Source organism: Lepidochelys kempii, chromosome 8 (genome assembly GCF_965140285.1).
Source record: "Lepidochelys kempii isolate rLepKem1 chromosome 8, rLepKem1.hap1, whole genome shotgun sequence".
In the NCBI taxonomy this organism is placed as follows: Eukaryota; Metazoa; Chordata; order Testudines; family Cheloniidae; genus Lepidochelys; species Lepidochelys kempii.
The window spans coordinates 104,706,266-104,729,402 of record NC_136387.1 but is presented as its reverse complement, the minus strand read 5'-3'; the positions used below and the strand labels follow the sequence as shown (position 1 = coordinate 104,729,402).

The 23,137-nt window shown below is 59.1% G+C and overlaps 2 protein-coding genes across 2 annotated transcripts; one reads left to right on the top strand and one right to left on the bottom strand.

Annotated features, from left to right (window-relative positions):
* The first annotated feature begins 24 nt into the window (after positions 1 to 24).
* HPDL (4-hydroxyphenylpyruvate dioxygenase like) lies at positions 25 to 3,882 on the top strand. The gene is made up of 2 exons (XM_073358279.1): positions 25 to 111; positions 1,440 to 3,882. The coding sequence occupies exon 2, from the start codon at positions 1,468 to 1,470 to the stop codon at positions 2,710 to 2,712; it is 1,245 nt and encodes a 414-aa protein (XP_073214380.1). The 5' UTR covers positions 25 to 111; positions 1,440 to 1,467; the 3' UTR covers positions 2,713 to 3,882.
* A 962-nt stretch (positions 3,883 to 4,844) lies between these two features.
* On the bottom strand, positions 4,845 to 23,006 carry MUTYH (mutY DNA glycosylase). The gene is given in 19 exon segments (XM_078854136.1): positions 4,845 to 5,645; positions 5,907 to 6,078; positions 6,300 to 6,350; positions 6,658 to 6,831; positions 7,232 to 7,377; positions 9,358 to 9,552; positions 10,190 to 10,277; positions 12,241 to 12,385; positions 13,356 to 13,453; positions 13,921 to 14,034; positions 14,263 to 14,334; positions 14,438 to 14,479; positions 14,653 to 14,726; positions 15,289 to 15,328; positions 16,701 to 16,834; positions 18,285 to 18,400; positions 19,955 to 20,022; positions 20,024 to 20,588; positions 22,879 to 23,006. Coding segments are annotated over 18 exon segments (2,361 nt in total). The 5' UTR covers positions 22,992 to 23,006; the 3' UTR covers positions 4,845 to 5,645; positions 5,907 to 5,952.
* Positions 23,007 to 23,137: the final 131 nt, after the last annotated feature.

Below are 23,137 nucleotides of genomic sequence, written 5' to 3'. Positions count from 1 at the left end.
CTTTGCTCTCTGCCTGCAGCACGTGGCTGGGGCTGCCCTGTGAGTGCTGGCCCTCGCCTAGGCAGCCAGGCATGACACCAGCGATTGCCGGGCTTTGGTACTTCATCACAGGTGAGGTGGTAAGGGATGCTGAGCGGGTCAGGCGAGCGGAGACATGCACAGATCCTGGCTTTGCAGTGAATGAGCTCCCAGCAGGACCAGCCTGTGCAAGTCAGGAGGGGGGTGGCGGAGCCAGACTGATCAAAGGCACTGGTGATGTAAAGACCCCCGGTTTGGGCGGGGTGGGAATCAGCGTTGATTTCATTGACCCAAGGAAGCAGGAGGCCATGGTGAAGCTGGATGAATCAGTGTCCGTTACGGATTGATACTGTCATTTGAGCTGTGCGAGACACACCAGGACGGTGCTTTTCAACTGGTGGTCCGTGGACCCATGGGGGTCTACAGACAGTGTCTAAGATGTCCAATGGGGGCCGCACCTCCAGTCGAAAATTTTTAGGGGCCCGCACATGAAAAAAGGTTGAAAACCGCTGCCCTAGACAGACAGTCCCTTACCAAAGAGCTTCCAGTCTGAGCAGGAGACTCTGGAAAGACAAGATGCCCTGGGAGGGAAGCGGAGGGGGGAAAGTTGGGATTTTATCATGATTTGTAGTGTGGTTGCTTCTAGAGACTACATCTGAAATCTGGGCCCCGTTGTGGTCCGTGGCTGAGGCTGCTAGGCCCTACCATAATGCAAAGTAATAACTGGGCTGGACGCCGTAGAATGAATGCAGAGTAAGAGACAGTCCCTGCTGTTTATTATTAGTTTTAAATTTCAGATTACGGTCCCATGTGTATGAATAGCGCTGCTCTCTGCTGGGCAGAATCAGAACCGCACTGGTAACATTGAGTGCGGTGTGTTTCTGTCGGTGGTTCTGCATGGGGGTCCGCAGATGGTGTCCAAGATTTCCCAAAGGGTCTGCGCCTCCAGTCGAAATGTTGTCAGGGTCCGCAAAGGAAAGGGTTGAAAGCGGCTGTGCTGGTGGGTTTCAAGCTGCTGCTGGGAAGTTGGACACGGTCCTGGAGTGCAGTGGTGACAGCCCCCATGTCCACACGGCAGGAGTGCGCGTCCTCATCAGGAGTGCTTGCATCAGCTGAAGTGGGGCGAGGGGGGGGGGTGTTTCCTTCCTTTGACATTAATACTGGCTGCTTCTGTGCAGCAGGCAAGACGTCAGCGTCCCCTATATTAATTGGCATTGCGGGGGGGCCTGAAAAACATTGGGGGCTGATTCTGTCCCCAGCAGGGGCAGCAGAGAGCACTGGGCCATACAGTGCAGTGGGGGTTGATTCTGTCCCCAGCAGGGGGCGGCAGAGAGCCCCAGGCCCATACAGCACAATGGGGACTGATTCGCTCCCTCCTGGGTGCTGGGCTATATGCTCTAGTCTCTCTCTCTCTCTCGCAGAGTTCAGCGGGTCTGACCCCACTGCGCCATGGCTGCCCCTCTGAGCCGGCTGTCCCACATCGCCTTCCACGTCCCCGCCGGGACGGGCCTGGTCAGCGACCTGGTGGACAAGTTCCGCTTTCACCTGTTCGCGTCGCGGGTGACGGCGTGTGCCCGGCAGCTGGCTCTCCGCAAAGGAGCTGCTGTCTTCCTCGTCAATGAGAGGCTGGGGGAGGCCCCCCCGGCCCACACGTTCCCGTCCGACCCCACCCGGCCCGCTCCGGCTCAGCAGCCCCCGCTGGGCCACGGCAACGGGGAATTCCTCTACGACGTCAGCCCCTCGCGCCCCGTGAGCACGGCCTCCAACGTGTGCTTCGAGGTGCAGGACGTACCCAGCATCTCCCGACGCCTCCAGGAGCGGGGCTGCCCCCTGGCGATCCCGCCCACCGACGTGACGGACGACGACGGCTCCGTCACCTACTGCGTGGTGAGATCCGTCGTGGGGAACGTCAGCCACACCCTGCTGGATCGCTCCCGCTACCGGGGGGCATTCCTGGCTGGCTTCCGCACCGCTGGGGACATCCCCAAGGGGCCGCGGGACCCGGCTGAGGCCACACACTTCGATCACATCACCTACGCCTGCTCGCGGGGCAGTACCCGGGCCGTGCTGGACTGGTACCAGCGCTGCTTTGGCTTCCAGCGCTTCGTCATCAACAGGCAGGAGGACGCGGCCGAGGGCTACCGGATCCGCGGGCATGGCGTGGGGCTGCGGCTCACCGCCATGCGGTACGGGAAGGGCAGCGAGCCCGGGCTGGCTGACGACTGCAAGTTCGTCCTGGCCGAGTCCCTGCCGGAGCCAGGGAAGAACCAGGTGGACACCTTCCTGGAGCAGCACGGGGGAGCTGGAATCCAGCACGTTGGGCTCTACACCGCGGACATCGTCTCCACGGCCCGGGCCCTGGCGGAGGCCGGTGTGCAGTTCGTCGAGCCCCCCCGGGCCTACTACAGCGAGGCGGGCAAAGCAGAGGAGATCTGGGAGGCTGGGCAGGACCCCCGGCTCCTGTCCCAGCATGGCATCCTGCTGGACGGTGAGCTGGCTGGGGACGGGGAGGGAGGCGGCAGGGGCTCCAGCCCGCGCCAGAGGAGGTACCTGATGCAAATCTTCACCAAGCCCATCTTCCCCGAGGAGACCTTCTTCCTGGAGCTGATTGAGCGTCGGGGAGCCGCAGGATTTGGGGAGGGCAACATCCGGGCCCTGTGGAAATCCGTGCAGGCCTATCTGGACAAGGAGTAGGGAACCCCCCCTCGCCTGCCTCGCCTTCTCCCCTGGTGGGCTGGGTCACACAGCGGGGCCGTCCGCTCCTGCTGGGGAACGATGGGAGGCCAACGCTCCCCTGAGTGACGGGAGCTGGCTGCCCAGGGAGCTGCACTGACAGGCACTTAGTGGTGGACCCAGTGCTCCATCCCCAGGTGATGGCCCTGCCCTGGTGGGAGGGAGGGAGGGGACAGACCCAGACCAGCTGTTCGGTCAAAGAGCGGGAGGGTGGAAGCTACTTAAAAGCTCCCTGGGACACGCTGTGTGCCTTGATGGGTGGGATTCATGGGGCAGTTCAACTGTTCCCACCCCAGAGACAAACCCTAGCCCCTCCCCCAGCCCCACTCTGCCAACCCTCCCACGGCACGGCTGGATTGGCTCATTTTGATTTCCTGCTCCCTGGGCCAGCAGCTGGATTTACTGCCAACGTTCATCCTGCAGCTTTGGACCCCACAAGCTTTATGGGTGGATTTAGGGACCGTGAGCCCAGCAACCGCTGCGCCACCCCTGGGGTGGAAGGTGGCAGCAACAGGGCTGGGGTGGGTGGGAGGCAGAGTCAAATGGGAATGACGGGGTGAATGGCAGGGAGGGCGCATCCCTGGGAGCAGATATCCCAGCTGGCCTGAGAACTGGCTCTGCATTAATCTCAGCACTAGTCATGTTTGTAAGCCTTTGGATGGGCCATGGGGCTGAGGGGCGTCTCTCTGAGGAGCTGGCCACTGGAGATCCCACGTCCTGTCTGCTCCACCCTCTTCCCCTCCGGGGCAGGACAGTTCCCCCTCCCTGCTCACTCACTTTGCACTGAGGCTTCCCAAGTGGCTCTGCAGGGATTTAGCTCTCCGAAGGCAGCTGCCGGGGAATCCTCTCCCTTTCCCCACACGCCACGTGCCAATCCCCTGGCTGGAGCGTGCGTGTGGTGTCCCCACCGGGGCCAGTACATTGGCTCTCCCTGCAGCCAGGCACCCGCCCCTCGTGAATGAGCTGTTCCCTCGTTCTTGTTCGGTTCATGGTTTTCAGTCTTATTTACAAGACTCTCCCCCAGCCAGGGTTTCCCTCACACTCCTGCCACTCTCGCTGCGAGTGGATACTCGCTTACGGGTGAGTGCCTTATTGTTCACTTGAATTTAGTCATTAAACTGAAAACTGATTTTCCCGGTTCCGTGACCTGTTGCTGGCGGTAGGAGGTGGGCCGCACCCTGGCGTGTCATTTACTCACATGATCGCTTCTGCAGAGTCAGGTCTGTGCTACCAAGTAGCTCAACCCCAGCGCAGAGCCCTGCAATGCGCCTCCGAGGGGCTGTGGCTGAAGGACACCCTGGCTAGCGCGGGAGAGGGCGGCCTGCCTGCTTAGCGGGGATTGCCACGGAGTTCAAACTGCATCTGAGCACCGAGTTAGTGTCTGGGTGTCCTGAGGGGTGCTGCTGGGGCCCTATGCAGATCTCTTTGATGTCAGGCCCAGCTCCCACCCAGTCCACCTCTGCTGCACCACCACAGCTGACCAGCAGAGGTGCTCACGTTAACAGCCCCCAAGGATGGGGGCTGGGGTTTTTCACTGAGGGACCCTAAGGGCTTGTCTAGATTGGAAATTGACTGGACTAAGGACTCTGGCCTAGCTCTCTGTCTGGATACTCTGATTCAGCTTGACCCACTTCCAAAGCAGATCAGGTCAACCCACATGGCATTTTTTGGCGAGGAAACGATTTGGCCCCAAAATGTTGCCCGGTTTGAGCTAAATGCATTCAGCAGAAAATTCCTGCCCTTTGCCAGCGGGTGCCACCGCCGATCGGTTTTTGCAGATCCGCTCTACCCTAGGCAGGCTGCTCGAGGGGCACTGCCAGGCTGCCCACAGGTGGAATGGAGCCACTGGGTGATCATGCTCTATAAAAAAAGGTGGCACTGAGGGCACACGAAGCTCCTTCCCTGCTGCTCATACCACCGGTGCCCCATTTCCTGCACTTATCTCCCACCCCCTCCTGTCCATCACCATGGCTCCAGTGGTCACCCAGCAACCTCTGCCTGGCAGCTGGGGCCAGGCTCTTCGCATCCCCTTTTGCAGCGCTGCCGGAGCGTGTTTCCAGAGGTGGCTACAAAGAAATGGAGCCAAAATCTGCTTTTAAAAGCTTATAGAAAAAGTTCAGATTTATTAAAACCTCAGCTGTGAGAGTGAGTAAAAGCAGGTGGAAAAGGAGCCAACGTACGAGGCAGGGCCAGCAGCAAACTGCCCCACAGCATCCGACATCGCCCTCTGGCTCTGCTGGGTCTCATGACCCTCCATGTCCCAGGAGCAGCGGGACGGGGCTGGTGGGAGGAGACGGGCAGCTGTTGGAAATACAGTAGTTCCACTTTGTTCAGTTCCACTTTGTCCTGCATCTAGAGCCGTGGATTCCCCCATTACTCAGGAGACGGTGGGAGTATCGGCTTCCCTCACCCGTGAAGGGGCAACCCCGGCCACGAACAGCACCTGCCAGAACGCTGGGATGCCCTGACTGGACAGAACTGTCCCTGGCTGCAGCGGGGGCCCCAGATCTTGTCCGCACAGGGAATAACGTATCGCGTCTTCGGGCGGAGAGACATTCACCTGATGCTGGCTTGAGCCAGACCAGGCCCACCTGACAGCCGCTCGGTGGCCCTGGAAGCGAGCCAGGAGCCCGGCCCAGTTCTCAGTGGACATGCATCTGCAGGGTTCAGAAACAGTCAGACCCCCATGCTGTATCTGCCCTGGGGATGAGCAGAGAAGTCCAGGCTATCACGCCAGCAGGACGTCCCCTGTAATTCCCCGTGTAATGCAGGCAGACCGCTCCAGGCAGGTGCAGGTTCCTCACTCCACCTCACGTCCCCACTGTCGTGTGGCATCCCTCTCTCGCTGCTAAGGGCTCTGCAGGGCGGGAGCCTCCAGGGGGAAGGGAAGTGGTCTGTGGGGATGGTGGTAACACAAGTGAGCCTGCACTAGAGGGGGTCCCTCTGCAGGGGGCTGGCTGGATGAAAGACGTGCAGGGAACAACGGACTGTGGGGGGCCTCCTATGTGGGCTGAGTCTACATGACTCGGTGTTGCCCCCGACAGCCGGGTGCCAGTCACTGCAGGCCTGGTGGAGCTGCCAGCTGGTTGGGGGGGGACAGAACAGCCCAAGCAATGCAGAGTATGGAGCCTCCCTCCCCTCCAAACGGGCCTCACCGTTGGGTGCAGTCCGAGCGGGTCCAGCCGGAGCAGGAGGCTGCAGTCATTCCCCAGTGGGGGCCTTGAGAAAGGCCTCAAGGGAGAGCTGCCTTAGGGGGCGGCTGCAGTCTGCTTCCACCTTCAGCTGGCCGACGTGCAAGGGATCAGCGCCCCGTTTCCGCTTGCAGCCCTACAGGGATGGACACAAGTGGGGTTACTGCTGTTGGCCTGGGGAGCCTGGTAAGGATGGAGGGGGGTCCCCCAGCTGACAGCCCCAGAGGAGGACAATGCCCGGGGGGGGCTGGAGACTGACATCATGGGGAAGCCTGCCCTGCACGATGGGGGAGCTGCGGGCTCCAGGGCCGGCCCAGGCGGCTTCAGCTGCCTCCTCACAGATGCGGACGCACTCACCTTGCCAGGCCCCCTCCCCTCACAGCTCTGCTGCTCGAACACCTTCCAGACCTAGGGGAAGCACAAGACAGAGCTGGGCTAACCCCTGGAGAGACAGCACTGGAGGGTGGAGACACGCCACAAGCCCCTTCCCACAGCTCGAGGGGGACATGCCAGGCTGGCCCCCAGCCCCTTTTCATGTGACCCTAGTGGGGGCAGGGCATGTGCAGGGCTGAGCCCCTCTCCCTCCCAGCAATCCCAAGCGTGGGGATGCAAAAGCTTAGCTCTCTCCCTGCTACTCCCAGGAGTCCTGTGGGGGATGCACAGGGCTCAGCCCCTCCCCGCACTCCCAGGGATCCCAGGGGGTGGGGTCGAGTACCTTCTTCATAGCAGTGGAAACGGCCGATTTCTGGAACTCGGCCTGCGTCACCCACCGGAACGCTGGCCGCTCCAGCTCCTTGTCCCGCCCGCCTGAGGCCATCTCGGGGTCCCCGCCCAGGAGCAGTGAATAGACCACGTACGTCTGGTGAATGTGGGAGAAGACATGGCCGACCTGGAATGCAGAGGAAAAGATCTGCAGTCCCAGGTGGGGGAAACACTTGCTGCTCGACAGCGCACCCCTCTGGCTGCACCACAAGCAAGCCGAGCGCCGTCCACACTCAGCAACAGGGTGACAGTAGCTGGGGAGGGGCTGTAAGGGGGTTATAATGGGGGAGCAGAGCAGAACAACCAACCAGGCGAGGGCACCAGGGACCCTCTGCTCTGCCACTCCCTAGCACTGCTCACTGGCCTCCTGGCCCTCAGCCGACGCATCTTGGGCATAATCTTCCTGGCTGCAGGCGGAGGACTTGCTTCAGAGCCCAGCACCGCAGGCCCGGTCTGCACTCCCGTCAGCTGCCCCACTCGCCACGAACCCTTTACCCACCCCAGGACGGACGCGTGGCCCTGTTTACCTCTCCAACATACCGCAGGCATCCTCTGGCCACGGCTTCTCCGGCCCAGGCCTGAACGTGACCCAACAGCGCCTCCGTCTGCTGCTTCTCCTTCTGCTCCGGCCCCCAGGGCAGGCTGGGAAACTCCCACAGCCCCGCCAGCAAGCCTGGGAGAGAGCAAGGAATGGGCAGCCAGGCCACATTCGGCACAGCCAGATTTCCATCTCCAAAGGGCGCTGTGTTCCCACCACACCCAGGGCCCAACGTTCCTCTGCTCACAGGCCAGGGTCAGGACTTGGAAAAGCCTTTTGGGGCAGAGCGTCTCGACTGGCCCGTCCAAGCGTTTCCTGCCCTGGCTGGCTGCGGGATATTGTCCCCTCAAGATCACGTCCCTCTGATTACCTCCACCCCAGTTGCCAATTGCAACACGAGGTGCCTGAGGGTATTGCTCAGACCAGGCACAGGGCTCAAGCCGTCGATCCTGGGGGCTAAACTGCTGTTGTAAAGTCTCTGCCAAACAGGCAAGAAGCGAGAGGGGAAGAGGCAGCAGGTTCAGGCCCAGGAAGCTGGGTGCAAGGAGCCCCCGAAGATAGCCCAAGGCACTGGGGAGCTGTCGTGCTGCCAGTGGCTGGATCTGGGGCACCGTGACCCCTGATCACCCCTCCTGCTCAGCAGCCAGGATCGTTACTGACATAACGGCTGCACCGTCAGGCACGGCACAGCTCCTCCGCCTACGCTGCTGTATCCAGACTGGGGATGGACAATTTATGGAAATTTTGAAGCCATGGGGAAAAAACCCATTGGGGAGAGGGGTGGGAAAAAAGTGGAACTTTGAGGGGAAAAAGATCTGAAGTAGTTATTTGTTAATCAAAACTATACTTACTTTTTTAAGAACGCAAAATGTATTAAGTACAATTTAGTTAGCACATAAGAAAGTCCTGTTTGGTATGTTTATGAAATAAAGAAGTATAAATTCTTTAGCTTTGATTCAAATAACAATGACAAATATACCTAGCATTGGGGAGGGACTGTAGCTGCACACGAAGGTACTTACAGGTATTGTTTTTCGCCTGTTGCCAAATAGGAAAAAAATATACAGTAAAAGCGGTTTTATCCAGCATGTTGGGGGAAGGGGGGTGCCGATAAGTGAAAAATGCGGGTTAACTAAGAGGGAGGGGGTTGGGGCGGGGACGTGGGGCAGCGGGAGGGGGTAGGTGGGGCCGGATTCAGGGGCTGCTCACCTCGGTTGGCTCCGCGCGCTGCCTCCACCCCCGCAGCTCCCATTGGCCACGGTTCCCAGCCAATGGGAGCTGCAGCGCTCGGGACAGGGGCAGGGGTAACGTGCAGAGCTACCTGCTGTGCCTCCGCGTAGGAGCGGCCGGACAGGTCACCGCTTGTGGAGAGCCGCCCAAGGTGAGCGGCCCCTGGATCCAGCACCCTGCACCCCCCGCCCCGCACCCAAACTCCCTCCCAGAGCCTGTGCTCCAACCCCCTGCTGGCCCTGCACCAACCGGACTAAAAACCAGGATTTTAAGGAAGATCAGAAATGCTGGTTTATAGAGCTTTCCGGCTGGTGAAGTGCTGGATAAAACAGCTTTTACTGTATAAAATACAGAGCACAGAACGCACCAGTCTTGTTGTAAACCGAAAGGAAGGTTGTGTCTTCTGGGCACAGAAGAAGTATGGAAATAGATCTGTCCTGATCACGTCAGTAACAGCATCCCCCTCGTAATCCTGTCCCTGTTGACTCAGAGCACACACTTCATCTCACCAGTTTCTTTCCAATTTTCCCGTATCGGGCCTTAGGAAAGAACCATTTTTTTCCTGGACGTTTCTGGGTTGTTTTTTTCAGATGCTCACCTCTCTAATCCGGCCAGAGCTCCAAGCAGGGGTCCCCCCACAGGGATCCTTCCCACGCTCCCTCCCGCCTCCCCCTAGCCAAGGAGGGCTGGCTGTGGGAGTTTGATGCCTGTCGAGGTCAGTCAGCAGTGAGGTGCTTTTTCTCGCACTGGCCCCCTGGGATGAGTAAGCCCTGCCCCCCAGCATTCCCACTCCCACGGGGCAGCGAGTCTTCCGTTCCCACAGACACCAACTCCCCCCACCCCAGTCTCCCTTTCCATCTCCACCCTGGCGCACACCCGAGTTACCGGAGCTGGGTCTCTGCACGATCAGGTACTCCGGCTCCCTGCGGTGGCCTCTCCTCTCCAGCACACACGTGGCCGTCCGCTCCGCCCGGGGCTGCTTCTTGGCAGCTCTCCTGGGGAAGTTGGCCACGCCAAGGCTGCTGTCCCAGGGCTCCGTGGCAGGGGGGCACAAGGAGCAGATGCCTGTGGCGGCGGCGGCTGTGAATCAGACACGGCAGCGGGTCAGTCCCTGTCACTGCACCGGCCCCCATTAGACCTGGCGCTCAAGGGCTGCACCCCTGCCCTGCTCACGGCATGAGAGGAGGCCGGGGGTCCCCATCACCTGCTGCTGATGCATTTACCCCAGCACCGAGAGCAGCTCCTCCAGCAGCTGGTCATGGGGCTCCCAAGGAGAAGGCACCATCTCAGCCCAGGATCAGCCAGATGAGGTGCCCCAAGGAGGTGTTGGGGGGGACCCCCTAGAAGTTGGGCAACAGAAGCTCTCCCTTAACGTCTCCTTCTTGCGTGTAAGTCACTGCATGTTCCCACCCCCACATCCCAAACCAGCCTCCATGCGACACTAATCCCCATAGTGTAACCCAGCAGAGCTGGGGCTCCCCAGCTGCACGGGCCAGCAGGGGAGTCCATCAGGAGTCCTACTGTTCACGGCAGCACCGCCTGGCCCCTGCCGCTCTAACAGCCTATCGCCGCGCTGCCCCCAGAGCTCTGTGCCTCAGGGTGAGGCTTCCCTGCCAGCTCAGAGCTCACCTGGGGCTAAGGGGTCAAGAGGTGCTCTCCATATGAGGCTGAGCCTCGAGAGCACAGTGAGAGGTGGGGATCCCCGGCCAGCACCTACCACACTCCTCTAGGTCAGGCGCCTGGGGGAAACTGGAGGCAGCTTGTCCCAGCAGTCTCCTGGAGGCAAATTCCAGCTCCTTCTCCACCTGCAAAAGAGGACAGGGTCAGCTACAGGTCTCAGCTGGAACTCCCCCGCCCCGGAACCCTATCACCATTAGATAACGAGTTCATGGAGGACAGGTCCAGCAATGGCTATTAGCCAAGAGGGCCAGCGATGCAGCTCCACACTCTGGGTGTCCCTAAACCTCTGACTGCCAGAGGCTGGGACTGGATGACAGGGGATGGATCACTCGAAGTCTCCCTGTTCTGTTCATTCCCTCGGAAGCATCAGGCCCCAGCCACTGCTGGCAGACAGGATATAGGGCTAGATGAACCGTTAGTCTGACCCACTATGGCCGTTCTTATGCCATTTCAAACCTGGCAGCACATATTGCATTTGGCACCAGCCACAAACTGCCCCCTGATGAGATGTCACAAGACGTGGATACCCGAAGACACTGCGGCCACGAGTCAGAAGAGAGCTTGGCCCACGTGTGAACAGGTCTGGGAATTTGTACACAATACATCCAAGGGGGGTAAACCCCATGGGGAGAGGGGAACCGGGGAAGGCCAGGTAAAAGGGAGCGAGAAGTTTCAAATGAGAAACAGGGCACAAGTTTTTAACAGTGAGGGTGATTTACCACTGGAGCAAACTACCAAGGGAAGCGGTGGGGTCTCTATCTCTTGATGTCTCTAAATCAAGATTGGATGCCTTTCCAGAAGATGCTATTGGCCAATACATATAGTTAGGCATAGTCTGGGTATTATGTACACAGTATTAATATAATACTCATTTTATATGTGTGTTGGGAAGTTATGTTAATTGAATGTACTATGGTCTTACTACAATTCTGTTCACTCACGCTGAGTATCTCATGACCCTTTGCAAAGCCAAAGTCAGCTTTGGCATTAGCTAATAGAGAACTTGCCAAAGACAAGAAACGTTTGTTCTATATCCTAGTACAGGCAGCTTTGAAGACAGCTGGTTCAGAGCGTAGCATCCAAAAGAGAGACAGGGAAAGGACAGAACAAACCAAGGTGTGCTGGATTTTAGTGCTGTTGAGTTTTGTAACTTGTCAAGCCATACTGTAACGAGAGCTCATTTAAATGCACATTTCCGAAGCACACTTCTGCGTAAAGTGAGCATGCTGCCAGATACAAACCGCTCCCTGGAAAGAGGCTGCGTATGTCTCCTTTCTATACTGCACCATTTTGTCTTCAAGAGACCAAACGTAGGCAAACGTATTGTCTGAATACCGCGAGTGCAGTCAGAACAGCTGGCTACACTCAAACCAAAGTGCGCTTTAGTCAAACGCAACTGGCTGGGCTCGAGCAGGGGTGACCAGGTGAGATTCACTGGCTTGTGCTAGACAGGAGCTCAGACTAGATGATCCAGTGGAATAGTCCTTCTGGCCCCATGAATCTATACCATTAATGGCCATGGTTTATAGGTAGCATTTCACTGGAAACAATGGTTTCAGAGTAATAGCCGTGTTAGTCTGTATTCGCAAAAAGAAAAGGAGGACTTGTGGCACCTTAGAGACTAACCAATTTATTTGAGCATGAGCTTTCATGAGCTACAGCTCACTTCATCGGATGCATACTGTGGAAAGTTTAGAAGATCTTATTATATACACACAAAGCATGAAAAAATACCTCCTCCCACCCCACTCTCCTGCTGGTAATAGCTTATCTAAATTGATCACTCTCCTTACAATGTGATAATCAATAATAATAATGTGATAATGATAATCAAGTTGGGCCATTTCCAGCACAAATCCAGGTGAGAAATCTGTGACGGAATCTGGAGTCGAAGTGAGCTCTTGGGAAGCTGAGGGGAAAGCCGTCTCGGAGGAATCCCAACGCAGGGAAGTGACTTGCTCAGGGTCCAGAGGGAGGTGGTGGGTCCCCACCCTTCCTAACAGCACACATTTTTATGAAGTGTGGGGTTTACATACAGACCACTGACCTACTGGGATTGAGCTGAATGCAGGAAAGCGCAATACTTACCCGGCAACTCGCCCTGCAGTGGTGTTTCACAGGACACTCCATGCACAGTGGGGCCCTGGGGGTACACACAGTAGCTCCCAGCTCCATCATGGCTTGGTTAAAATCCCCTGGCCGGGCTGGATCTACCAGAGCATTGGCCAAATCCCTACGACAAAGAGCAGCGAGAAGTGGCAGGCTGGGCAGGCATGGTTAGCCAGAGGAGCGTTCCTTACAACACACGGGGGGCAGGTCCCATGAGCTGGGAAGAGGAACAGCCCTCCCCAAACAGCTGGGGAGAGGCTCAGAACCTTGATACCAGCTAGACCCAGGGCGGAGGGGGCTCAGGCCACTCTTGGCCACTGGGGCTTGCTCCTGTTCTAGTATGTTGGGCTAGTGTGACTAGTGCTCAGGATCCCTCTTCCTACCTTACTAGAGCCACTTGGAGTCACAGGGCCAGGACCACCCCGCAGCCTCATCCCAGTGATGGCTCTCTCCGACAATGGAGATCGGGGGCTCCGCACCCCAAGTCCCTTCATGGCAGTTAGAGGCAGCTGGCATTGGCTTGTAGAGCCAGGGAACCCCTGGTGCAACGAGCAGACACGGCCGCAAGCCCACACTCTCCAAGGCGCCTCTCACCGCACCGAGCACCTGAGAGCATGCGACTGGTCAGTGACCCCCGAAAGCCAGGTGCAGCCACCCCACGCAGGCTCTTCCTCCGCTTAGACTGGCCGAGAATCCCAGCCCCTGCTTAGCGACGCAGCCGCTCCTGTGACAGTTCTCGCTGGCGCTTGGACAGTACTCGGTAAGCTCTGGTCTCCTGTGCTGCCTAGGGGACTAGGCTGCTGCACACACCCATCGGCACGATCCTGTACTGCAGCCGGGGGGAGGTGGGGATTTCACCTCCAGGGCTGATCCAATCCCTGCCTATGCCCTGTATGGACCTGCAAGGGAGCGACTTCCTGCTCACTGGGCTAGTGCTTGTCTGGGCTGCAAGGCAACTGACTGTCCCAACGACCTGGTAAGCAGAGGTGAAAAGCTGTCTCCCATGACCGATCCCCCCAGGCCACCCTGGTGTACTTTACTCCTGTTTGTATTACAACCCGCCCTCACCTCCTGGGACAAGAAAAATCCCCTACCAGAGTCTGTTGCCGACAGCCGGGCTGCTGGAGTCGGCGCCGATGCATCGGACCCGGCACAGGACTCGAATCACGTTCCCATCCACCACTCCCGTCACCTGGCCCATGAGACGGAAGAGCCGCGGTCACCATCTCAGGAAACATGCGCGCTCGTGCCCCTAGGAAGGGAGGGCAGTCGGCCAGGCCGGTCCCAGGGAGGGGTAACTGGAGGGACCAGCCTCCCCCATGGAGGCCCAGCAATCCCCAGGCCAAGGGTGCACCACGGATGGCTGGAGCTGGTCTGGCCTCCCAGTGCCCAAGCAGCAGCACAAGGCTCCTCTCAGTGCCCAGATCCCCCCGGGAGATCCCAGCTTTCAGCGAGGCAGGAGGAACTTTGCACGTAGCACTAGAACTGCCCTGGGGCAAGAGGGGCCATGGGCGGCTAACAGCAGCCACAGGGAGAGGCACATTCCCCAAACCTCCCGTCGGCTGAGGCGCCTGTGAAACCCGACAGACCCCAAGGCCAGCACAGCCTGACACACCTGCGGCAATGCGGGCACACGGACAGTGCCGGGTCTCTCCTCACCTGCCCGTAGGAGATGGAGGCAATGGCTCCTGCTGTGTATCTCCCCACTCCCGGCAGAAGCTTCTGCAGCTCCTCGGCCGTCCCGGGCATCTGACCTGCCCGCTCGGAAACCACCTGAGGGGAGAGGGATAAACGGGAATCCACATGAAACAGCAGGGACCTGGTGTCTCCCAACGTGAGTGGGGCAAATCAGCCACACTCCACTCTGGAGCTTTTGGCTAAAATCTGGGGACGGAGCCGTGGCACCGGGCTTTCCCGCTCACCAGCCAGCGGGCACTAGCATGGAGAGGAGGGAACGTAGGAAATACCCCATCCCTCCACAACTACCCCCTACCAGGATACCTTCTGTGCTGCTTCCTGCAGCCGCTTCCCTCGCGAGTAGTAGCCAAGTCCTGCCCACAGCTCATTCACGTCCTGTTCCCAAGACACACAGCCAGGGGTTACGACTAGTCGCAAAGGGCCCGGGATTAAAGATCAATGGGGGTGTTTTCAGGCCCCTGCCATGGGGGATTCTCACCTCCAGGGAAGCTTTGGCGAGTGCTTGCAGCGTCGGCCATTTCTACATTGCAAAGGAAACAGAGGCTTGTTCGCTGGCACAGGACGGGTCTGCAGAATGCGACGAACGCATGGCTGACCCGCAGGCTGGGGACAAGACATGCAATGGCCGAGGTTTCAGACACCCTCAGAAATTCAGGGCTCTGGGCGTGGGAGGAGGAGACAAAGGACAATCACCTGCATCCACCTGTTGTAAAAGTCAATCACCGTCGCCACCTGCGTCTGCTGGAGCATGATCTCCGACACCCACACTGCAGGCACAAAGGAAAAGCAAGAGCATCATGGTGGACTGGAAGGCCCCCTCCCAATTCAACACTTTGCCCTGTCCCTTTGCACAAGGTCTCTCTGGGGGGGGAAGGCGGAGCCTCCCATGGCTTGCACTAGTCCCTTACACCTGAAGCAGGCTTAGAATTGGGGCCACTGACGTACCCAAAGTTACTGCCCAGAAAGATCCAGTGGCCACCAGTTTTCTCCCCATTTGTGTCATGCTGCTCCCATGCATCTCTCAGACCAGGCTGTTTGAGCCTAAGGAGGCAGCACCATCATTGTCCAGCTTCATCCCTGTGATGCTAGGTCCTTGCAAGTGCCACGCTGCTGGCCTCTTTCAGAAAGAGTCTAGAGGAGTTTTGGGCTGCGTCTGGTTTTGGGAGAGCAGCGTGATTTGTTCCGAGTATTTTTCTCCACAGTGAAGCTGCAATCCCCCACAATGCACCCTGCTAACTCTGCAGTGCTAGATACAGATGACACGCCGTGACAAACCTTCTCTCTGAGAAAAGAAGCCCAAGCAGACAGCCTGTGTTCTCTCTGTCTCACCTGCATATGCTCTTCTGTTAGTATCTGATTCGCTTGCAGCCTGAAAGAGACGGCAGAGAGAATTTCAGGGGAGAGGACAGAGTTCTCAGCTCTGGACCCTGCTCAGGGAGCAATGGGGAAAAGGAAAGGAGATGCACACCTTGTTCGGATAGGGTAATTTGCACTCAAGAGAGAGAGTCAAATTTAGCACTGGTGAGATGCCACCAGCATTTGGAATGACACCAGTTAGCTTGCAGAGAGCAGCTCCTCTTGGGCAGTGTTTGATATCTGAGCCCTGGTTCAAATACTGGCAGAGGACAAAATTTGTAAGCGTAACTCAATTTAGATATAAGAGCTCCTTAAATGGGAGGAGTTATATGACTCCCAGGAGACCTGGGATCTGCAGCTTCAAGCTGCTACTGGCTACCTGAAAACAGCTCTAACCAAAACCTTCCTTGGAAAGCACTTTGTTCTTGCAGAGTTTCTTAGGAAGGTCAGATGCCCCACCATGTTAGAGAGTCAGGACTAGGGTTATTTTTTCATCCAATGGGGCCTAAGATGCACAGGAAATATTTGCATAAACACACGCAAAACACATATTTGCATATGCAAATAAGAAAAGGTGAGCAACTACCTGTCTTCTATACGCTGTTTAGATACTAATTAAAGAAAAGATTGGCCCCCAAAAGTTTCCGTTAATGCTGAATTTGGTCTGACCAATTGAAAGCCAACACAAAATTGGCTGCAATCTCTCTTGATCTTGGCATGAGGGATTTCATACATTTTCTTCGACACTTCTCCAGCTAAAGTTTATCCTGAAAGTTTAGAATCCCAACAGAGAAACCTTCCCTGAGGACACCCCCACCCCACCCTGCACACAGGTGCCAGCACCGGAGATTTTTAAATGGGACAATGGTGGCCCCATACAATTCTCAGCATAGCAGCTAAAGTTCACCTCTGACCACACCAGCCATTCCACCATGGAACAGGCAAATCCACTGTCACCATTCACCGCTGTGGGCTTAGCAAGGACAGAGGTGAGAGCCGGGGCTGGCACAGAGTGGGAACAACAGAACATTCTGCAGCAACAAGGGAATACAAACTAGCAGGCAAGCAAACAGTCAGTGGCTAAGGATAAATAAAAACCTTCCTGCAGCACTAGAAGCTCAAACCCAATAGATGAGACCAAGGATGAAAAGCTGACACTGACTAGAAACACACAGTGAAACTGACCTGTCTAGTTTCAGGTAGGACCAAGTTGAAGGAAACAAACCACATTAGTGGAGGAAGATACAATCTGATTTTAGATGCCCCTTCAGCTTCAATGCAATCTGACAGGTTCATAGGGGAAGACAGTGCTTTGGTCATCAGGGCAGCATCTTTTAAACTGGGGGAACCCAACCACGTATTGTGGTGACCCACTCCTGCCGTACCAATTTCCTCCAGGGAAGGTCACGCTTGCATTTGTCGTACCAGGCAAGCAAATTCTTCCGAAAGGCCTCGATTTCTGCCGGGTGGCTGAAGAGATGGTACGCAGACTGTTGGGCAGACACTGGAGGTAGCACGTCTGCAAGGAGACATTAAATGCCAGTCAGAAGACAGGACCAGTGGTTAAAGGAGCTGGTGGGGGAGGGCTTGGCTGCCCTTTCATTACTGAGGCAAAGGAGGTCTTTCCATCAGACTACACAAACCACTAGAAACAAGGAAAATAGCCTGGAGAAGCCTGCACTAGACCCTGAAGGGTGTGTGGCCCCAAAACGATTTCACCAGCTGTTTCTAAGACTCACCCGGTCCCAGTGCGCAAGACCTCTACAATCTCAAATTCGCCCCTAAAGCCTCACTTCTACCAGCCTACTTCACAAATACTGGCCCTCATCAAATGCTTTCCCCTCCTAAACATTACGGAAGTGGAGAGATGTGTCAGATTAGAAAAAAAAAAGTTCCTCTAATTTATCACCCTTAGCTGAGTCTCCCATTGCATCTTGTCGACTCATAGACTGTATGTTCATCAGGGCAGGAACTGTTTTTCCATATGTCTCATACAACTTGGAGCAGGCCAACGCTTAACTAGTACACACTTCGATGCCTGTATTCTCTGTCCTCCACTGAATGCATTAACCAAAATAAGCTTCTGGCAAAGAGATTTCAACTATCATGTCTACTACAGAGTGTAGAGTTTACGTCAGGGGTGAGGAAGCCCACACAAACAACATGGGGCCAGCAGAGAAGGAGGCAGAGAAACTGACCAGAAACCAGCCAGTCTATTTTTGGAAGTGCAACAACAAACAGTGTTGAAAAAAAGAAGCAGCACGAACTTATGGTTAAAATGTTGTATGTCTCTGAAAACGTGACTGTCAACTCCCTGCGTGTATCAGGGCCAAGTCGTCTGATTTCAGTGACTAAAGTAAACTTTCAATTACCTGTTACTGCTCTTAGCCCTGCGGAACTCACCCACCTCTGTATGAGGAAACTGCAATCTAGCCTTCTCACACAACATCAGCAGAGTAGTTAACCAAGCTCACCTTGTGAAATCTTGGTCATTGCTAACGCATGAAGAAGAAAAAGCTCAGATTGATTCTCACGTCCCAAAGGTGATTTTGCAGGCCTGGCAGTTAGAGGAAATGTATATGTACTTGTAAACTGAGCACAGCTAAGCTGCAGTTACTGAGAGACAAGAAACAAGGAGCTTCACAATGCCATTTTAGCATTGAAAGGTGCAGGTTTGAGTCCAGAGAGTTGGACTCCATTGAGAATGGCAATGGAAGGTGCTGTACAAGTGCAGAATATTAGGATCAGCAGTGAATTAATATATTCAATGGTCAGACTGAATAACGTGCAGTCCCAATGACGGAAAACGTTTTATTTATAAAATATGGGTTTATTTGCCTGCGTCCCTTTGCACCCAGGCTCATTCCTGATCTTGTTTGGTATGTGTCTAGCTGTTCACACTGTGCCTATCGTCATGGTGTCACCCTTACTGCAGTGTCCCTAAGATCCTTGTAGCTGAAGCGTTTCACCTTTATGGGATGATACATTCTCTCTGCACCTCCTTGGGGATTTCCTCACATCCCCTGCGCCCTGCTGGAGTCCCCGCCCGCTGCGAGCTGCTGCCCGGAGTTTACTCATCGCCAGGCTGAGGAAAAAAGAGCGAATGGGGTACTGTCATGGTGACCCCCTCAAGGGCCCTCACATCCTGAGCATCTGCTGCAATAACTCTCCACTCCCAGAACTCCAACCTCCCCACAGGACCACAGACACCACACGCCCTCCCACTGCCACCCTGCATGCTGCGAGGGGGGGACTGGGCACCCGGGCACCATGTGCACCTCGTGGGAGGGTGGTGGGACCCGGACACCCTGTGAACCTCGTGGTGCGTGTGGGTGAGAACCAGGCACCCCGCGCACCTCATGGGGGGGGGGGGGGGGGGGAGTTGCCAATTTTGGTCAGACATACTCCTGGAGATTGAATCACATGGTATGCTCTTTAAAGATTATTCTTTAATTCTTGGAGACTCCAGGCCAATCCTGGAAGGTAGGCAAGCGTATCATTGGGGGGGACGGGGGGACAGGGCAACCCGTGCGGGAGGAGCAGTGAACTGGACACCCCGGTTGTGTGTGCGTGTGGGGGGGGGGTTGAACTGGACACCCCATGCACCTCGTGTGCATGTGAACCGGACACTCCGTGTACCTGATGTCTGTGTAGGGGGGTTGAACCGGACACCTCGTGCACCCCGTGGGGGGCAGTTGAACCGGACACCCCGTGGGGCTGGGAGGGTTTGAACCGGACACGCCGGGGGGGGAGGAGTTGAACCGGACACCTCGTGGTGGGGGGGTGAACCGGACACCTCGTGGGGCGCGGGGGGGGGGGTTTGAACCGGACACCTCGTGGGGCGGGAGGGGTTGAACCGGACACCTCGTGGGGCGCGGGGGGGGGGGGGGGTTTGAACCGGACACGCCGTGGGGCGGGGGGGGGGGTTGAACCGGACACCTCGTGGGGCGCGGGGGGGGGGGGGGTTTGAACCGGACACGCCGTGGGGCGCGGGGGGGGGGGGGGTTTGAACCGGACACGCCGTGGGGCGCGGGGGGGGGGGGGGGTTTGAACCGGACACCTCGTGGGGGGGGAGAGGGGTTGAACCGGACACGCCGTGGGGGGGAGGGGTTGAACCGGACACCTCGTGGGGCGCGGGGGGGGGGGTTTGAACCGGACACCTCGTGGGGGGGGGAGGGGTTGAACCGGACACCTCGTGGGGCGGGAGGGGTTGAACCGGACACCTCGTGGGGCGCGGGGGGGGGGGTTTGAACCGGACACGCCGTGGGGCGCGGGGGGGGGTTTGAACCGGACACGCCGTGGGGCGCGGGGGGGGGGTTTGAACCGGACACCTCGTGGGGGGGGGAGGGGTTGAACCGGACACGCCGTGAAGGGGAGGGGTTGAACCGGACACCTCGTGGGGCGCGGGGGGGGGTTTGAACCGGACACGCCGTGGGGGGGGGGTTTGAACCGGACACCTCGTGGGGCGCGGGGGGGGGGGTTTGAACCGGACACGCCGTGGGGCGCGGGGGGGGGGTTTGAACCGGACACCTCGTGGGGGGGGGAGGGGTTGAACCGGACACGCCGTGAAGGGGAGGGGTTGAACCGGACACGCCGTGGGGCGGGGGGGGGGGGGGTTTGAACCGGACACCTCGCGCACCTCGCACGCTGGCGGGAGCCTCCGGACACTGCCGCCAGCCGGGCGCGCTGCAGCAGGGGCCGCGCGCGCGGAGCCTTCCCTTACCGCACTCACCCCGCGCGCCCTGCTTCCCCGGGGACCCGCTTCGCTCTCGCGCGGCCCAATCAGAGCCCGCTCCCGGGCGCGCAGGAGCCAATCAGAGCGCGGCCCCGGGAGCCGCCTCGCGCCCAGCACCTCTCGTCTCGTGTGGACTGGCCACGACAGGTCTGGCCTATCAGCCGACGAGGCGGGATCAGCGGTTACTAGCCAATCAGCGTGTCCGAGAAGACCGGGCTCCTCCCCCGTCCAGTCTCTCACAAGGACCCCGCTCGGACTCGGGGCTGCCCTTTCCAAACGCCTGATAAACAAAAACGCTCGTCGGCCTAGGAGCGTGCGGCGCGTGGCCGCGCGCGCGGAGCCGCCGCTCGGGAGCGGCCTTGAGGGCGCAGAGCGGCGGGTGGAGTGAGCCGGGGACAGGCGCTTGCCCGGGCAGCCCGACCGCGCCCCCTGAAGGGAAGGACCCGCCCGGCCCCAGCTCCGCCCGGCCCCCAGTCCCGGAAGCGGGACGATGGCGGCGCCGTGAGCGCAGCGGCCCCTCCGCCCGTGCGGGCCCCGCGGTGAGTCCCGGCGTGCACCGCGGCCTGGGGCGCCCCCTGTGCTGCGGCTGGACCCGGGGGGGCGGGGGCGTTTATCCCCGGGGGGGGCGGAGGCGGGGGCCTGCGGGGGGGGCGGAGGCGTTTATCCCCGGGAGAGGGGGGCTGCGGCGGGGGCGTTTATCCCCGGGGGGGGCGGCTGCGGGGGGGGCGGGGGCGTTTATCCCCGGGAGGGGGGCTGCGGGGGGGGCGGGGGCGTTTATCCCCGGGGGGGGGGCTGCGGGGGGGGCGGGGGCGTTTATCCCCGGGAGGGGGGCTGCGGCGGGGGGGTGGGGGCGTTTATCCCGGGGAGGGGGGCTGCGGCGGGGGGGTGGGGGCGTTTATCCCGGGGAGGGGGGCTGCGGCGGGGGGGTGGGGGCGTTTATCCCGGGGAGGGGGGCTGTGGGGGGGCGTTTATCCCCGGGAGGGGGGAGAGAGGGGCTGCGGCGGGGGGGGGCGGGGGCGTTTATCCCCGGGGGGGGAGAGAGAGGGGCTGCGGCGGGGGGGGTGGGGGCGTTTATCCCGGGGAGGGGGGCTGTGGGGGGGCGTTTATCCCCGGGAGGGGGGAGAGAGGGGCTGCGGCGGGGGGGGCGGGGGCGTTTATCCCGGGGAGGGGGGGGAGAGGGGCTGCGGGGGGGGGCGGGGGCGTTTATCCCCGGGAGGGGGGGGAGAGGGGCTGCGGGGGGGGGCGGGGGCGTTTATCCCCGGGAGGGGGGGGAGAGGGGCTGCGGGGGGGGGCGGGGGCGTTTATCCCCGGGAGGGGGGGGAGAGGGGCTGCGGGGGGGGGCGGGGGCGTTTATCCCCGGGAGGGGGGGGAGAGGGGCTGCGGGGGGGGGCGGGGGCGTTTATCCCCGGGAGGGGGGGGAGAGGGGCTGCGGGGGGGGGCGGGGGCGTTTATCCCCGGGAGGGGGGGGAGAGGGGCTGCGGGGGGGGGCGGGGGCGTTTATCCCCGGGAGGGGGGAGAGAGGGGCTGCGGCGGGGGGCGCGGGGGCGTTTATCCCCGGGGGGGGGAGAGGGGCTGCGGGGGGGGTGGGGGCGTTTATCCCGGGGAGGGGGGCTGTGGGCGGGGGCGTTTATCCCCGGGAGGGGGGAGAGAGGGGCTGCGGCGGGGGTGTTTATCCCGGGGAGGGGGGCTGTGGGGGGGCGTTTATCCCTGGGAGGGGGAGAGAGGGGCTGCGGGGGGGGGCGGGGGCGTTTATCCCTGGGAGGGGGGGGAGAGGGGCTGCGGCGGGGGGGGCGGGGGCGTTTATCCCCAGGAGGGGGGAGAGAGGGGCTGCGGCGGGGGGGGCGGGGGCGTTTATCCCTGGGAGGGGGGCTGTGGGGGGGGCGTTTATCCCCGGGAGGGGGGAGAGAGGGGCTGCGGGGGGGGGGCGGGGGCGTTTATCCCTGGGAGGGGGGCTGTGGGGGGGGCGTTTATCCCCGGGAGGGGGGAGAGAGGGACTGCGGCGGGGGCGGGGGCGTTTATCCCCGGGAGGGGGGAGAGAGGGGCTGCGGCGGGGGGGCGGGGGCGTTTATCCCTGGGATGGGGGAGAGAGGGGCTGCGGCGGGGGCGTTTATTCCATGGGGGGGGGCAGATGTGACTTGTGGGACTTGCTGGGCCCAGGTACTGGGCTTCAATGCTTTCCCTGCCCAGGCCAGCACCACGCGGAGACAGTCGTGCCCAGAGGAGCAGCTCTCTGCCCAGGTACCGAGCGCAGGGGATGCTGTGGCTCTAGGCAGAGGCGGGCTAGGAATGGCACATAATGATCTGCGCTGCATAGCTGTACTCGCCATGCCACCTCCGCTCTGAACAGGGCACAGTTGCTCATAAAAGAATCTGTGAACAAAAGGCCGACCCTTGCAGAAGCTCTGGGCACTGTGCTTTTTCCCGAGGGTACACTCTGCCACTGACTCCTGGGGTTTGGTTCTGCCTTGCTGAATTGTCTGTTGAAATTGGTGGGAGCTCCTGCTGGAGAGCATAGCTGGCTCTTCTATAGTCTCTGCAAAATAGAATATCAGGGTTGGAAGGGACCTCAGCCGGTCAAAGCAGGACCAAGCCCCAATTTTTGCCCAGATCCCTAAATGGTCCCCTCAGGGATTGAACTCACAACCTGCAGTTTAGCAGGCCAGTGCTCAAACCACTGAGCTATCCCTCCCCCCAATAATGGTCGGCATTTCTAATGTGTCCATCGTGTTGGCAGCTAGGTGCCAGCACGTTGGAGACTCTCCTTAATCAATGACTCCTTGAAGTTTTAAATAACTTGAGTTTCTGTGTCTTTCATTTCTGGAAGCAGCATGACCTGCATGAAGATGACCTGCTTGAAAGTACCTGTCATTGATGTCCAGAATGATAACTTCAAGGAGCTGTGGCCGTCCATGCTCCTGGCCATAAAAACATCTAGCTTCATAGCTGTGGACACGGTGAGTGGGATGAGGTGCACTACTTTTCTACATCAAAGATGTGTAACTCTTTATCTGAATGCTACCCTTGGGGATGGAAGATGAGGGCTGTCTCTGGCCCTCTAGCTCTTGTCTCTGCACTGTCATATCCATT